Source organism: Orycteropus afer, unplaced genomic scaffold, assembly GCF_000298275.1.
Source record: "Orycteropus afer afer isolate SDZICR_OR568_19922 unplaced genomic scaffold, OryAfe1.0 scaffold00393, whole genome shotgun sequence".
In the NCBI taxonomy this organism is placed as follows: Eukaryota; Metazoa; Chordata; class Mammalia; order Tubulidentata; family Orycteropodidae; genus Orycteropus; species Orycteropus afer.
The window spans coordinates 1,439,981-1,455,391 of NW_006921980.1; the positions used below are offsets into that span (position 1 = coordinate 1,439,981).

General features: G+C 56.0%; 2 protein-coding genes across 2 annotated transcripts; one reads left to right on the forward strand and one right to left on the reverse strand.

Moving 5' to 3' along the window:
* Positions 1 to 405: 405 nt before the first annotated feature.
* LTC4S (leukotriene C4 synthase) lies at positions 406 to 2,821 on the forward strand. Its single transcript, XM_007953433.1, has 5 exons — positions 406 to 463; positions 1,997 to 2,096; positions 2,212 to 2,282; positions 2,374 to 2,455; positions 2,680 to 2,821. Exons 1-5 carry the CDS (start codon positions 406 to 408, stop codon positions 2,819 to 2,821), a joined length of 453 nt encoding a protein of 150 aa, XP_007951624.1.
* A 2,480-nt stretch (positions 2,822 to 5,301) lies between these two features.
* Positions 5,302 to 15,338, reverse strand: MGAT4B (alpha-1,3-mannosyl-glycoprotein 4-beta-N-acetylglucosaminyltransferase B). The gene is made up of 15 exons (XM_007953415.2): positions 15,242 to 15,338; positions 9,229 to 9,414; positions 8,999 to 9,139; positions 8,778 to 8,911; positions 8,325 to 8,371; positions 7,918 to 8,031; positions 7,597 to 7,672; positions 7,308 to 7,422; positions 6,825 to 6,955; positions 6,573 to 6,680; positions 6,254 to 6,447; positions 5,791 to 5,869; positions 5,616 to 5,703; positions 5,409 to 5,521; positions 5,302 to 5,325 (listed from the first exon to the last, which is right to left on the reverse strand). The coding sequence occupies exons 1-15, from the start codon at positions 15,336 to 15,338 to the stop codon at positions 5,302 to 5,304; spliced, it is 1,647 nt and encodes a 548-aa protein (XP_007951606.1).
* Positions 15,339 to 15,411: the final 73 nt, after the last annotated feature.

Below are 15,411 nucleotides of genomic sequence, written 5' to 3' on the forward strand. Positions count from 1 at the left end.
TCAGGATGAGGGGGAGGTCTGAAGGATAAGTGGGGACCTGTTGGTGCAGAGTATGGAGGACACTGGAATGGTGTTTCCAAGGCAGTTGGACTTATCTTGAGGTGGGAGTGGGCCTGGGTGGAGAGGCTTGGACTCTGCCAGCACAGGGTAGGCATGGAAGTGACAGGAACAACTGGGAGGAACTGGCCAGGCTGTCCCCAGACAGCTGCTCCCCCCTGCCCCAGCTCTCTGTAGCCCTGGTTTCCGCTCTCAGCCTGGCCAGGCCCTCAGCTCTGCCTGCCATGGTCACACCCACATGCCCTTAGAAGGGCTGGGAGAGCTCAGACGCCATTCTTCTTCTGGCTCAGTCGCTGAGCTGTTAGTCTTCCCATGCATCAGCCCAGCCCCAGCAGAACTGCCGGCATCATGAAGGACGAGGTGGCACTTCTGGCTACTGTCACCCTCCTGGGAGTCCTGCTGCAAGGTGGGCTGGCTCCTGTCTGGGAGGAGGGTGGGTCTCAGGCCTCTGCAAGCTGCCTTCTGCCCTCCATGCCCTTGGGAGGTGCTAGAGGGTCCCAGGTCAAGTGAGAGGCAGGGGTAGAAGCCTCCAGCCCAAGCTCAGGATGCCAAGTCCCCACCTGGCTCTTCCAGCCCCACAGGAAACTAGGAAGAACCAGGGCTTGAGTTCTAGCTGAACCAAAAAACCAAACTCGCTGTTGTGGAGTCAGATCTGACTCACAGCAACCCTTCCTTGGGGGGTATTACTACAGAAGTAGATTGCCCAATCTTCCTTCCAAGCAGTAGCTGGTGGGTTTGAACCGCCAGCCTTCTGGTTAGCAGTCAAGTGCCTGAAGTGCTACGCCACCAGAGCTCCTAAATTCTAGCTGAAGGGCTTGCATTTTCCCTGGGTTGGTAAGGGGAAAGCCCTAGAAGGATGTCGGTAGGGTGAACCCTGCAGGATGTCTTCATGGAAACTTTGGGTAGGGGACTAAGGTTGAGACAGGTGGTGGCCTGCCCAAAGGGGACTAGCAGCAGAATGGAAAAAGGTCTTGGCCCTGAGAGCCAGTTGAGGTAGACATGCCAGGCTTGAGGTTGGGGGCTGGTGGTCCTTGGCCAGCATAAGGAACCCTGGAGGAGGGCAAGAGGTTTCAGGGCCAAGTTGGGCAACAAGGTTGTGTTGAGCTGTAGGACCTGGAGGGGTTGTCAGGATGAATGGTGGACTGGTGGTCAGTACAGAAGTGGCGCCACAGGGAAGAACTGTACTGGCACAGCCATCCCTCGGCACCCACTGTGCACCTAAGACAGAGTATGTCTTCAGAGAGCCTAGTACCAAAGGTACTAGGGCCACAAGGCTTGCAAGGGAGATAATTGGAGACATTAAGTATTGGGGTGTAGGTGTGAGGTAAGGCCTGGGCTGGGACTAAGAGAACCCTAGGGCCAGCCCACCTTTTGCACCTTCCCTATTAGAATGGTGGTGGCAGAGCCCTGGGATTCTGGGGTTAGTCCCAGTTGCAAGCACCTGGCAGGGGTGGGGGGCAGTGTTTGTCAGATTTAGACCAGTGTCCAGGACAGCTGAGGCAGGAGCCTGTGACAGTTTGGAGGCACAGGGACCCAGGCTTGATTGACCCTGGTCTGTAGCAGGGTGAGGTGGTCTCTACTGGTAGGCTCAGTAGGTGGGGCACCAGGGTACCTTAGCCACAGGGAACGTGCTCCCCTGTATCTCAGGAGATGTAGCCAACTCTGTCCTCAAGCCCTAGTGGCAACCCCAAAACTAAGGTTCATGCCTAGAGAGTCACAGCTGTGCATTTGCCTGTGTTTTGCAAGTCAAATGATTCCGGAGCAAAGTTCCAAGTGGCCTCTCCATCAGGCAGGTGTCCCTGTGCCCGCATCACACACTCCACTACACTCACTGGGCAGGACAGGGCCTCATCGCGGAGTTTGGAGAAAGGCAAGATTGGAGAGAAGGACCTGTAGGTCTTCGGGCCACCACATCTGACTCCCGCCTCCCCTTCCCCAGCCTACTTCTCCCTGCAGGTGATATCGGCGCGCCGGGCCTTCCGAGTGTCGCCGCCGCTTACCACCGGCCCACCCGAGTTCGAGCGCGTCTATCGAGCCCAGTGAGGCACGGGGGGGGGGGAGTGGGGGCGCGGGCCGGCAGCCAGCGAGCCTTGGGCGGGCCGGGGCAGAGAACTGGGCTCGCGATACCCTCATCATGCCCGCCCCCCCCCCCAGGGTGAACTGCAGCGAATACTTTCCACTGTTCCTTGCCACGCTCTGGGTCGCCGGCGTCTTTTTTCACGAAGGTCTGTCTGGGCGCGGGGCAGGGGGCATGCACTGGAGGCCGGAGCGGGTGCCGGCCAGCGTGCTCACCCTCCCCGCCGGCACCTCTCCCAGGAGCAGCGGCTCTATGCGGCCTTGTCTACCTGTTCGCGCGCCTCCGCTACTTCCAGGGCTACGCGCGCTCGGCTCAGCTCAGGTGAGAATCAGGGCGGGCTCACCCGAAGGGAAGTGGGACTGGGTAAAAGACCGTTCGTGGGCGAGCTCCCGAAGGCCGGGTCCTCCAGGGGATGGCGGCAACTGGTTGGAGGCTGGGCCCTGGCGGAGGGCGGTGGGCGGGCCTATTTCTGAGCCGAAGGCGGAGGAGCTCAGCGTGGGCGGGGTTCAGCTCCACCCCCGCTCCCTGCTGAGCACCGCCCGCAGGCTAGCTCCGCTCTACGCGAGCGCGCGCGCGCTCTGGCTGCTTGTGGCGCTGGCGGCGCTCGGCCTGCTTTACCACTTCCTCCCGGACGCGTTGCGCGCCGCGCTCCTGGGACGGCTGAGGACTTTGCTACCGGGGGCCTGAGACGAAGGACACCAGATCCGCGGAGATGGGAAAGATCCGGAGCTTCCGGGAGGACGGTGGAAGGGGTGGGGCAGAAAAGCTTGTCTCTGCATTCCTCAGTCTCTAATTAAAGTTCCCTTGACTGAACCCCGTCAGCTCTCTCTTGGTCATAGGAGGTGGCGCTTAGCGGACTGTGGACCCTGGAGGGACTCAGCCTGGGGTCGCAGTCGGAAGGGCTTTCCGGAGGCGGCGGGCGGGCCACTGAAGAAAAGAACCGCAAAGGGACTTGGGGGAGGGGCAGAGGCCTGGCACGGCGACGAACGATCTAGTTAGTAGTCCTCTTCCACTTTCTCCTTGCCCGGAATGCCCTTTCCCGCCAGGATTCACTCACGGCCCCTCCTTATGTTTGTTGTTTGCCGTCGAATCGGCCCTGACTCATAGCGACCCCTCCTTGGGTTTCCGAGGCAGTATCACTACGGGAGCTCTGGTAGCATAGTGGCTAAGGCACTTGACTGCTAACCAGAAGGCTGGCGGTTCAAACCCACCAGCCACTCCTCGGAAGGAAGGTTGGGCAATCCTACTTCCGTAGTGATACTGCCACGGAAACCCAAGGAGGGGTCGCTATGAGTCAGGGCTGACTCGACGGCACATAACGACAACAACATCACTACGGAAGTAGGCTTGCCCAACCTTCCTTCTGAGGAGTGGCTGGTGGGTTTGAACCACCAGCCTTCTGGTGAGCAGTCAAGTGCCTTATTATTACACTTCGTAGTAATAATCGCCTCGGAAACGACTCCATGGTAGTTGGTTGGGGGGGTTACCTTTGCACTGACCCTCAGTCGCCTTAATCTTCGTCCCCTAGAGTTCACGACCAACTCCAGAACTTGCCGGTCTTGCCACAGAGGGAAGGAAAGGACCTTTTTTGTCACCACTTGGTCCCCAACGTCTAGAACGGTGTAGGTGTTTAGAGTATCCCTGCCAAGGTCAGCAGAGCAGTAGGGGCGATGACGACGAATACTCAAATGTAGTCTCGGTAAGAGCTCTCAAGGAAACGTCCAGGTACTTTGAGGGCAAACAGCAGGAAAGTGGCCTGCCAACCAGATAAAACATCCCCAAGAAAATGACTTTCAGCTGAGCCAACAAGAGGTTTTGAAGCAAGGGCAACAGTGTACAAAGACCATGAGGTGGACTGAGAGGGCTCACTTTAGAGAGGAAGACACTTAACATGTAGCAGAGATCAGGAAGGAGAGATGAGAAGGAACTTTGTAGTGGCTAAGGCATTTGACTGCTAACCAAATGGTGGATGGTTCAAACTCACCAGCCTTTCTAGAAAGAAAGATGAGACAGTCAGCTTCGGTAAAGGTTTACAGCTTTGGAAACCCAACTGTGCTTGCTATGAGTCAGAATGGGAGCTCTGGTGGCATAGGACCTAAGGCACTTGACTGTTAACCAAAAGGTTGGGGGTTCAAACCCACCAGCCACTCACTCCTTGGAAGGAAGATTAGGCAATCCACTTCTGTAGTGATACTGCCTTGGAAACCCAAGGAGGGGTCATTATCAGTCTTAAGACAACTCAACGGCACATAACATGAGTCAGAATCAACAAAATGGCAGTGGGTTTTTTTGTTTGGGGGGGCAGGATCTAGGATGAGGACAGAGCTGAAACCCACAAAAGAGGAGGGATGAGGAGATGTGTCCAGTTTGAGGCATCCAGGAAAGCCATGGCCTCTGGGAGTTGGGCTGGATAGCAGGGAGTCTCCATGATGGTGGGTGGTACCCTTTTATGGCATCCTCATGGGTCGGGCAGGCTTCCAGAGCACCACCAGGAAGATAAAAGTAAGGTCATACTGAGTTGCACAGGTGAAGTACCAGAACACAAAGAGAGGCAAGTCCAGCTCCTTAGCTTGGTGGGAGAGTCAGAGCTGGCACCTGGTGGAGCACTCTGGTGCTGGGCCTCCTCTACGTGCCTGTGGATTTAGCCCCAGGCACAGGTTGGGACCCAAAGAACAGCTGGCAGTGAGCTTCAGAGAGCTTTCAGTATTCACATTTGAGGCATACACTTCATTAATCCTTTATTACAAGTCACGCTCTTATAGAAGTATATGTAGACTTACGTGAAAAAATCAAATGTATCCAAGAATAAAAAACACAGCACATAAAGTAGTATATGCATTCCAGTGTTTGCGCCAGACAGTGGGCGCCCAGGAAAAAGCTCTTCTAAAACGGCCTGGCTAGTGCCAGCCGGTGAGAACGTTCTGGGCGGCGCAGGCCGGCCCTCAGGCACAGTGGAAGGCCGCCTGCCTCGTCCGCGGCCTGGCGGCGGGGCAGCACCAGCTCCTGGGGCCTCCGGGCCAGCGGCGGACCCCAGGCTGCCCAGGCCCTGCACCGGGCAGAATCCTTTGGGCTGGGGCGGCTGCGCCTGTTTTTCTGGGGGCAGCAGCTACGACATCGTGGTCCGTGGCTTCAGGTACTGCCACAACATATCCTCAGAAGCCCTCACCTTAGTCAGCCTTTTTCAGGAAGATCTGGAAGAGTGAGGCTCAGGGTCAGCAGGGCTCAGAGTGCTGGCCTGGTCCAGCTATCATTTGCCGCACCCTGCCCACCTCACCTCACTCAGAATGACCCACACTGGTGAGTCTGTCTGGATGGAGAGGCGCAGTGCTTCCAGAGGGCCAAAGGCAGGGTCCACCTCACCCTCAGCCACACCCTTGTGGAAGGAGCCTAGGGGAGGGCATTGCTGAATGAGAGGTTGTCCCAGAGACCCCCAGCCTCCACGGGGCTTGTCTACTCAGTCCTGTCCCTCCCCGCAACTTACTGATCTGGAGGTAGCCATCAGGGCTCCGTGGGTACCGAAGAGTGGCTGAGCGGCCCTCCTGCAGGGCCTCCTTGTCTGATTGGGGGTTCTGGGGACAAAAGCAAGGGGCTGAAACACCATGGCTGGGGAAGGCTAGGCCTCAGTACACACCCACACCCACCCCCATCACACTCACATCAAAGGGCAGCACCTCCACAGAGGTGTTGAAGAGCTTGTCCTCTGGGTGCTCGATGTTCCCGCTGCGGAAGAAGAACCTGCACCAGACAGTCCTGTGAGCTGCTGCCTGGTGGGGCCCTGCCCAGGTGCACTGCCCATGGGCCCAAAAAGAAAACGCCAGGCCTGGGCCAAGAGGATAGTGGATGGAATCCAGGGTACAGGGGGAGGCTGGGCATTGCCACCAAGGCCTCACTTATAGAGACGATGATGGGGATTCATTACTGAGCTTCTATGGGCACTGTCACCCTTAGTTCTTACAAGGTAGCTCAGTTATGTATGAGCCCTACATGGAAACTGAGGTTCAGTAATTTGCTATAAGTCACGAAGGGGCACTTGTAGGCCCAGAAGTCTGTAGTGAGGCCTATACCCTGGGGGCTAGTGGCTACCCAGACCCCACCCCCAACAAGGGTGCTGGCACTGACCGCTCAAGACGTAGGGGCTGGAAGAAGCGGAAGCGGATGAAGTCCCCTGCAGCGGGTGTGAAGGCCCAGAAGAAATCCTCACGCAGGTAGGCCTTCTCCAGGGTGAAGTGCTGGTATGTCTTGAGGCTCGTGCTCACCTCTGCCGGTGGGTTGACGTGCTCCTTCCTCAGTGCCTGCTTCCCAAAGTCCTTGTCCTGCAGCCATGGAGGGACAGTGGCGCTAAGGGGCTGCAAGCCTAGGCCTGCCCCTCTGCTCCTCATGAGCTGCAGCTCTGCCTAGATTGGCCTGGTGGGCCCAGTGAGCATGTGGCTCAACACACCTTCAGTTTCTGAATCTTGCCCGCCAGTGAGGAGTGAGTGCCCACATGCTGGAAGAGGGATGGCTTGAAGCGGATCCGAAGGTTGGCCTTCTGCCGGTCACAGTGCTTCTGCGGAGGGAGGGCAATACCCTGGGGTCAGCATTGCCTCCCAGGACAGAGCTTCGCTTGGGAGGCAGCCAGGGGCCTTCTGCAGCAGGGTCACAAACGTAGTCCATTGGGGGCTACATGTTCCTGACCCCAGCCCCAGCTCACCGCATCTTTCTCAGGGTTGCAGACCTTCACCCAGAGAATATGGTCTAGGAGCCAATCGATGGGCTTGTCCCGGTAGAACATGAGGATGAACTCCACAATCAGGCTCAGGTCCAACGACTTGAACATCTTCCCTGAGTGTGGGGGTGGGGGGGGTAAGAGGGGCTGAGCGGGCAGAAGCTGTCCCGCCCTACTTCCTCTTTACCCCTGTGAGGGCCACTGGGGAGGGTCTCAGAACAAACCCAAGGGGACTGTCTGCCAGCCTCAGGCAGGTATGGGCACAGGAGTCAGGTGAAGTGATGAAGCTAGAAATCCCTGATGTAGGGGGTGGGGGATGTTAGGGTAGTGGGCACTCTAGGCAGGGTTTGAATCTGGGAAAAGATTGGCAATCCTTCCACAGCATGGTCACGGGGGCAAGGAGCATGATGACAGAGGCAGAGAGGCAGGCTTGTTGGAGCATGTGGTCAAGCGGGGTGGGGGACACACCGATGAAGCCAAGCTGGGAAAACTCCAGGATCATCCAGTCCTCTGAGGGCTGCTGAAGGGCAAAGTTCTTCATGGTACTCAGGTAGTTGGGCTTGGCTACAATGTCATCCTCCAGCTGCATAAGGCAGGAGGGAAATAGGGCTTACTGCTGAGATCTGGCTGGGACTCAGGATGGGCATGTGGGTGGACAGGGCTCAGCACTAAGACCCAACCAAGGTCCATGGGGACAGGAGGCAGAACACAGCAGGACCCACACCACCCCCAGGCAGAACAGGGTCTCAGTGCTGACCTGCACATAGTAGATGCCTTTGGACTGTGCGTACATCATGAGGAAGCAGTAATCGAGGTTCTGTTTGGTCCTCCACCTGTGGGCCAGGGGCAGGGGCCTCAGGGGCTCAGACCCACAGGATCCTTCCACCTCCAATGGGGCTACCACCACCTGGGCTACCAAGGGCTATAGGGAGGCCACCGACAGGGAGGGACCTGTTTCCATCATGCAGGGGACCAAGCACGGGGGACTACAGGGACGTACCCTGGACTTAGACCAACAGACAGTTCTCATCACACACAGGTAGGCAGGTTGCTGGAGACACAGGGGGAGGGCCAGTACCTGACTCTCTCTTTGGGGTCCCCAAACGACTCGCGGAGGCGGGAGAAGTCAGGGTAGAAGTGGGGGGAAGGGGAGATGACCTCCAAGAGCCCGGAATGGATCTCCGTGGGGAACCTGGGGGACAGGAAGGCTCAGTAAGTGTGTAGCCTCTAGGAACTGAAGGGGATACTGAGCCAGCTAGATCTTCCTTCTCCGGGGCCCACCAGACAGACATCCCCCCATACCACAACCAGCCTACGGAGAAATGGGGCTCCAGAGAGGGGCTGGGCCACCTCTACACACTCACCCCTTTCAGCTGACAGGAGAGGCCCCCTCCCCCACAGGAGGGAAGTACTGTCTTGCGGGGAAGCAGGCACCTAGGCAGAGGGCCATCCCTCCACCAGCTTTGTCAGGCTGCTGATACTCACAAGGCCTTGATGTTCTCTGTCACTGCCGATGTGTACTGTGGGTCAGTCTGTGGGGAGACCAAGCATTCTAAGCCTAGTTTCTACCCCAAATGGCCTGGGAAGGAGAGGTGCAGGCTGTGGATACCCATATATGGAGGGAGGGAGTTCCTGTCCTGAGGTCCTGAGTAGGAAGGCTGGGCCTGGGTCACTTGGGGCCACAAGTACCTCAGAAAAAGCCCTCTGGGGTACACTGGGTGGTGGAGTGGAGAGGACTAGGTAACTGGCACCTCCACGAGGAGGCACTAGAATATTTCTTTTGCACTTTGTTTTGATTTGTGAATGAGCCTGACGGTCAAACTTCTGATAGCTTTTTTTTTCCTGTGGAATGATCTGGTTTTATTTCTCCTTTCTATTATTTTGCACCATGTGTCTTTCTCTGAACACCCCCTCAACCCTATGTCCCAGCCCACTTGCCTCAGCAATCAGCACCACGATGACCGAGTCCTCCTTCTCCTGTGGGCTCAGCTCCGAGATGAGTGAGTGCAGTGTGTCTGTCAGGTATGAGTGCACCTCGCGTCGCACACTCGGGATGCCCATCACCACTGACACTATAGGGGCCACAGGAGTGACACTGGGCACGGTGCCTGGGACCACTGTACCGCCCGCCTCTCGCCCCTCCCAGGCCCTGCTCCTACCTCCAGTCCGACCCTGGCCCACACGCACCGCTGGTTGCAGGCTGCTCTCTTTGGCCAGCAGGTGTGGCAGGTGATGGAAGACCGTGGGCAGATGCAGCACATGCTTGTGCGAGATGTTCCAAGGTTTTAGTCTCGGGTCCTCTGGATGGGTCAAGAAAGGACTGGTCAGATAAGTGCAGCCTGCAATCAGCTCTGGTCTCTTTCTTTCCATGTCCTGCCCCTCTGCTCACCTGTTAGGCGGCCCCAGGTACGATTGCTATCTCCTTCTCGCAGTGCCTGCCTTTCTGACACAGCCCTCTTGATCTCATCCAACACCAGGTTGAGTTCTTTGGAGCGCTTGAGGCTCTCTTGTTCAGCTGCGTGCAAGCGGTCCCGTAATGCAAGGAACTCCCTCTGGTACACATCCACAACGTCTCCTGCAGGTGGAATGCATGCTGTCACCTGGGGTTAGCTTAAAGCCAATCTACTACCCCCTGAGCATGCCAGTGGAATAGCCTAGCTACATGTTCTGGTGCCTGCTACAGGTAAGCAAGCTATCTTGGATTACTTAAGGGTCATGACATGACACGCATGGGGGTAGAAAAGCCCCTACCAGGGGGATTAGCCTTCTTCTAGTCCCCCTGCCCTCCACCCCAGTTATTTTCTTCTTTGAGGAGGCATTTGAAGTGGGAGGGCCCAGGGGATCATTTATAGCCATGTTCCTGTGGGACAAACATGGGCAAAAGCTAGAACCACTTGAGACTGAATCCTCTTTGTCTACTGGCTCCCAAAGCCTCTGTTCTCCTAGCACTTGTTCCTTCCAGGGAGGGGAACACACCAGGTCCTAGCTGGGGCACAAGGACCTGGCTCTTCCTCAAGGATCCCCCCAACTTTCTCCTCTCAGCACTTGTACTTTGCTTCTTCTTCCATCATGGGCAAGGTCATAGGCAGCCCTAACTCTGTCTGGGGCAGATATCCACTCTGAACAATCCCCTCCCTGGATGACTCCTCCTGTCCTCCAAGTAGGACTGAAACTGGCACAGGGTCTGTGACAGTATGTACCCGGGGGCTCGTCCTTCACTATCATGATGGTCCTCACTGTTGCTCACAATGTACTAGGAATGTGCCCTAGATTCTCATTCAGTCTTACAGCAGCCCAGGGGGTGTATACTGCAATTACAACCCCCGTTTCTCAGATGAGCAAATTAAGTTCAAAAACAAGCTCAGAAATGTCCATCAACAGAACAATAAACAAACAAAATGTGGTATATGCACAAAATGGAATACTACTCAGCTAAACAGACAAATTAAGTCTTGATATAAACTGTAACATGAATGAACCTTGAAAACATTATGCTGAGTGAAATAAGTCAGCTACAAAAGGACAAATATTGTATGATCCTATTTATATGAAATATCTAGGAACCAAAGTTGATTAGTGGTTACTGGAGGCAGAAGAGGAAAAGGGGGAGTTATTGCTTAGGGGCACAGAGTTTCTCTTAAGGGTGACAGAAAAATTTAGACGTGGATAGTGGTGATGGTTGCACAATATGTTGTTGTTGTTGTTATGTGCCGTCGAGTCGGCCCCTACTCATAGCGACCCCTCCTTGGGTTTCCGAGGCAGTATCCTACGTAAGTAGGATTGCCCAACCTTCCTTCCAAGGAGTGGCTGGTGGGTTTGAACCGCCAGCCGTCTGGTTAGCAGGCAAGTGTCTTAGCCACTATGCTACCAGAGCTCCCTGCACAATATAGTGAATGTAATTAATGTCATAGAGTGTACATGCAAAAAAAAAAAAAGTTGAAATGGTAAGTGTTGTGTTATATGTATTTTTACCAAAGGTTAAAAAAAAAAAAAAAAGAAACAAGCCCAGGGTCACCCAGTGAGTTAGAGACAGAGAGGGGACATAAGTTCTAAATGCCCGGATAACTCTGTCTCCGAAGATCTGTGCAAAGGCTGGGCTATCTCAAACGTTAGATGTACCACCCCAGGGGGATCCATGTCAAAACTTCCAGCTGGGCCACAACTGGAGGCAGTGGGCCTGGGTCATTGGGGTGCAGGTGGACCAGACGTGACCAAGGCTATCACCTTGGTGCAGGTGACATCCTCCCCCACTTCCAGGGGACTTCCCAACAGTGGAGAGGGTTCCCCAGGGTGCAAAGAGCACGGCTCTGCTGGTCTACAGGGACCAGCAAGCAAGAATGAGATAAACAATATCCTGCCAGCTGGGCTCTGCTCTCAAGGCCTTTTTTAATCTACATTTTGCCCCCTTTATTTGCAACACCCACAGCTCCTTTTCCTTGTCTAATGCCTACAACTCTGCACACTGGATTCCCTTTTCTCTTCTGGTCCTAGTGAAAACCTATATAGCCTTCAAGACCTAGTTTCAAAGATTCCAAGTCTAGGAGGCCTTCCAGAACCCCCTTCTTGCCTCCAGGGCAGCTAATCTGTTCCCTAATTCCTGGTAGATTCACAGCCTCCTTCCACTGGGCCCTAGGAGGGCACCACCCCACAGGCCTGTACACCAAAGGTCATGACCAAGGTAAAAGTCCAGTCACCTCAGACATGCTCCCTTCTGCAGCCAGAGCAGAGGGCTAAGTGCTAAGTCCCAGAGGAAGAGAAAGGCTAAAGGAAGGTCAGTGAGGAGCTTGGGGCCTTGGTGGGGAGGCCAGGGTAGGATTTGGGGAGCCAAGTGTGATGTTCCCATAGACACCATCTTTTGTACCCACCCAGCTCATCCCTTTTACCTCTGCCCTTCCCCATTCTGTCCAGCAAGAGCTAAAGGTGGAGGCCTGAAAAACTTCTGGACAGCCAAAGAGGCAGGGAAGGAGGGAATCGGGTTACAGATCTGTGGGGCTCTGGGGCCCAGGTTACCCTTGACTAGGGAACCAGGCCACTTCCTACACTTACCTGCCCAGTACTAGGGGCACACTGACAGGGAGGGTACTGAGGTACTAAGGCTCTCAGAGCTCCATGGCAGAGCCTGGCTTACCTATCCATAGGAGTCTATGGGCCCTGTTGTTGTTGTTATGTGCCATCGAGTCAGACCTGACTCATAGTGACCCCTCCTTGGGTTTCCAAGGCAGTATCACTACAGAAGTAGATTGCCCCATCCTCCTTCCAAGGAGTGGCTGGTGGGTTTGAACCACCAGCCTTCTGGTTAGCAGTCAAGTGCCTTAGGCACTACGCTACCAGAGCTGTTATCACTGGGACAATCCTTGGACCATGGCTACACCCAAGGCAGCCCTGTGTGGTGGTCAATCCAAAGTAGAGGAAGTGGGGGGAGGGTGAGAAGGGCTCAGCCACCTAGGTCTTGGCACTGCCTGCTCCTTCACCCTGGCCTCCCTTCCTCAGTTCCCCAGCTTCCCCCTACCCCAGGTCTTAAGCTTCCTGTGTACCAGGAGATGATGAGCTTCATGGGTGTCTGGGCCTGGCTCCAGCCCCATATGTACCCTTCATTAACCCTTTTGTCATTTCCCTGAACATTGTAGGCCCTATCTCTAAGTAGTTTGCCCCTGTTCCTGCCATACCTGCTGTCTGGAAGCCTTGTCTCCACAGACCTTCGCATTGCTAACCTCTCTCGTTGTGGTGGTAGTGTTAGGTGGCCTCATATTGACTCCGACTCATAGCGATTCTATGTACAACAGAACGAAACAACGCCTGGTAGCTCTAGTGGTAGGTCCATTCTGTCCTTGCCTGCCAAAGCCACAAATGAGCTCTGTGCCTACCTCCCCATGGGTTGGGCTTCATGCCAGGCTCTGCTAGGCCATCCCAGAACACCACAATCCTCATGGGGCTGGGGGCTGGACTGAAGTGGTAAGTGGGCTAGGAAGGCAGCTCAAGTGATGGGCAGAGGTAAAGGCCTGGGCTGGGTGGAGGCTCCTGGGAGCTGGGGCTGCAGGAAACTTTGCTTCTGGTTCATCTATACCTTCTTACCCTAGAGAGGCAAGGTGGGGGGTGGGGGTGTCTGCCCCCCACCATAGAAGGACTGCAGATGGGCCCTACTCTTGGAGGTGAGGTCTGGCAGCTCTCTCACTCCTTCCCCTGAAGGCAGAGTGAGCAGGATATCCTAAAGCCCACATGTGGGGCCAGAGACCCACAAACTATAGTATTCCACCTGGTTCCCTCTTGGTTGAAGAAACAGATTCAAGAGCCAAGCAGGCTCTTGCATACTTAGGGAAGGGAAAGAGGCTCAGAGGGGTATATGCAGATTCTAGCCCTAACTGTTAACATGCAGGGGGCAGGAGATCATGGAGAGAGGCAGGTCACCTCCTCTCCAGGCCCTGTACTCACTTAGGAGACAAGAGCATCCATCCTTCCTAAAGTCCAGGTTTTCAGGGGTGGGTGGGTAGGTAAGCCAGCATGAGCCTGGCCCAGATACTGGGGAAGGCTGTGTGACTGCAGCCCAGGGCTGACTCCTTAGAGAGTATGCCTGTTCCTTCCTTGGGAGGGTCCTTAGCAGGTTCTTGGCTAAGGACTATAGTTTGAACGCTAGCAGAGCTGTTTCAAAAACAAGAGTACATGTGAAATTGGGCCCCAAACCCTTGCCAAGCCCTTGACCATGGGGTACCCTTCTGTCTTCTTCCTGAGCTTCCAGGATGCCCCTGCTCCTGCTACTCCCTTCTCTGTCTCCCTGCCCTACAGAGTCTTACTCCACTGCCCATCCCCTAAGTCCTCGTGCCTGAGCCAGTCCTATCCCGAGCCCCCTGCTCACCGGAAACTGGAAGCCAGGGTCCAATCTGGCCTCAGACCTCCTCAGCCTGGCATCACCCTGGCTAAACAGAGTGAGCTAAAGTAAGAATGAAGGGTCTCACATCACAACTCTGATTTCTGACTTCTCCTGAGGCCTCCAAAGATCTGGCCTGGCTAGGCTCCCACAGAAACAGTCACCCTCTCTCCACACCTCACAGGCTCCACCTATGCTCCAGTGCTACCACCACCCTGCCAGTCTCCTGACGCGGCCACTGTCCCAAGGGGCCCAAATGTTCTTCCCTGAGTGTCACGCCCCACAGAACCTCTGGCCTAACTTTGTCATTCCCAGAGAGACACATCACACCCACAGAGAACTCACCCTCCACTATGCCTCCCTGTGCCAGACCTAGGGGTTTCCCCTTAGGGACCCTAAGTTGTGACTTTGGCACTAGAGCCCTATGCCCAGTCCAGTCAACCCTCTGCCTCAACAACTGCAGCAGGCTGGGCTAGACTGGCAGGAGCCTGGGGGCAGATGAGATCAGGAAGGCCTCAGTTCCTCTCTCAGCCCTCTCCTCCACCCTAATCTAGTGTGGGGTTGGGAACAGGGAAGCAGGAGGTGGGAAACAGGGAGGCAGAGAGTCAGCTGGCCCTAGCCGGATCTGCTCAGGCCTCCTGCAGGAAGGCTAGGAGGCAGGAAGGAAGCAGCTTTCCTGGAGCCTCTGTGCTTTGCGTTGAGGGGGCAAGGGCCTCTGAGGGCTTCCTCAGCACTCTACCAACACCAAACAACTCCACCACTCCAAGTGTGGTGGCCAGGCTGAGAGGGTCTGATCAGAAGAGCCAGCCTGATCAGACTCCAGGTGGGGAGGTGACCCAGTCAGACTACACAAAGTAAATTAAAGGGCACCAGGATAGGGCTAGCTGCTCAGGAGGCCCTCCACTCACTCCCTACGCCAATGGCCACAGGGAGGATTCCTAACACCCAGGTCCCTGGAGAAGAATCCTGAGGACAGATATCAGCCTGCCTTGCGGACCGCCCCAGGGAGAAGGTATGCAGAAGCAGCACCCCTGGTAGGCTGGGATGGAGGGTGGCCCTGGATCTCTAGCTGCCCTTTAACACCTGTCTCTCAACACTGTATCTGTTCCTTGTCCAGGTGCCTGGAACGGGCACCCTGGGGACCTCCTGATCACATGTACCTCTGTGACCTTGTGTCTCTGGCTCTGAGAACTCCGAGGGTCCTCAACCCATGGGTACAAGCAACCACCCTAGCATCAGTATAACTGTCCCTACAGAGGCCAGTCTGAGTGCCGCATGGGGGAAGTGGAGGGACCGCAGACAGCTGGACCCCAACGGCCCAGCCACGGCCAGAGAAGAATTTCGTTATTTCAGTAGCAAACAAGTGGAGGCGAGGATGGGAGGGGCGTCCTCCCGCGCCGCTCGGGCGGGGAAGGGGCGCCTGCGTCGGCTTCCGGCCGCCTTCAGCCACTACCCGGACCCCACTCCTGTCTCCAGCGCCCATGTGTGAGACTTGGCTCGGGGGTTCAGGCCTAGGTGGCGGCGGGGAATGAGGGCTCACCTTTCTGGCCACTGAGCGCCGCGTACCAGGAAAGCGAGAGGAAGGCGCACAGGCAGAAGAGCAGCAGCGTCAGGAAGGTGCCATTGCGGAGCCTCATCTCCTCCGATGCGCGGCGTGCGCCGGCAGGGCCGAGGCCGCATGGCCCGGGGCACCGGGGCCGGGGCGTAGGG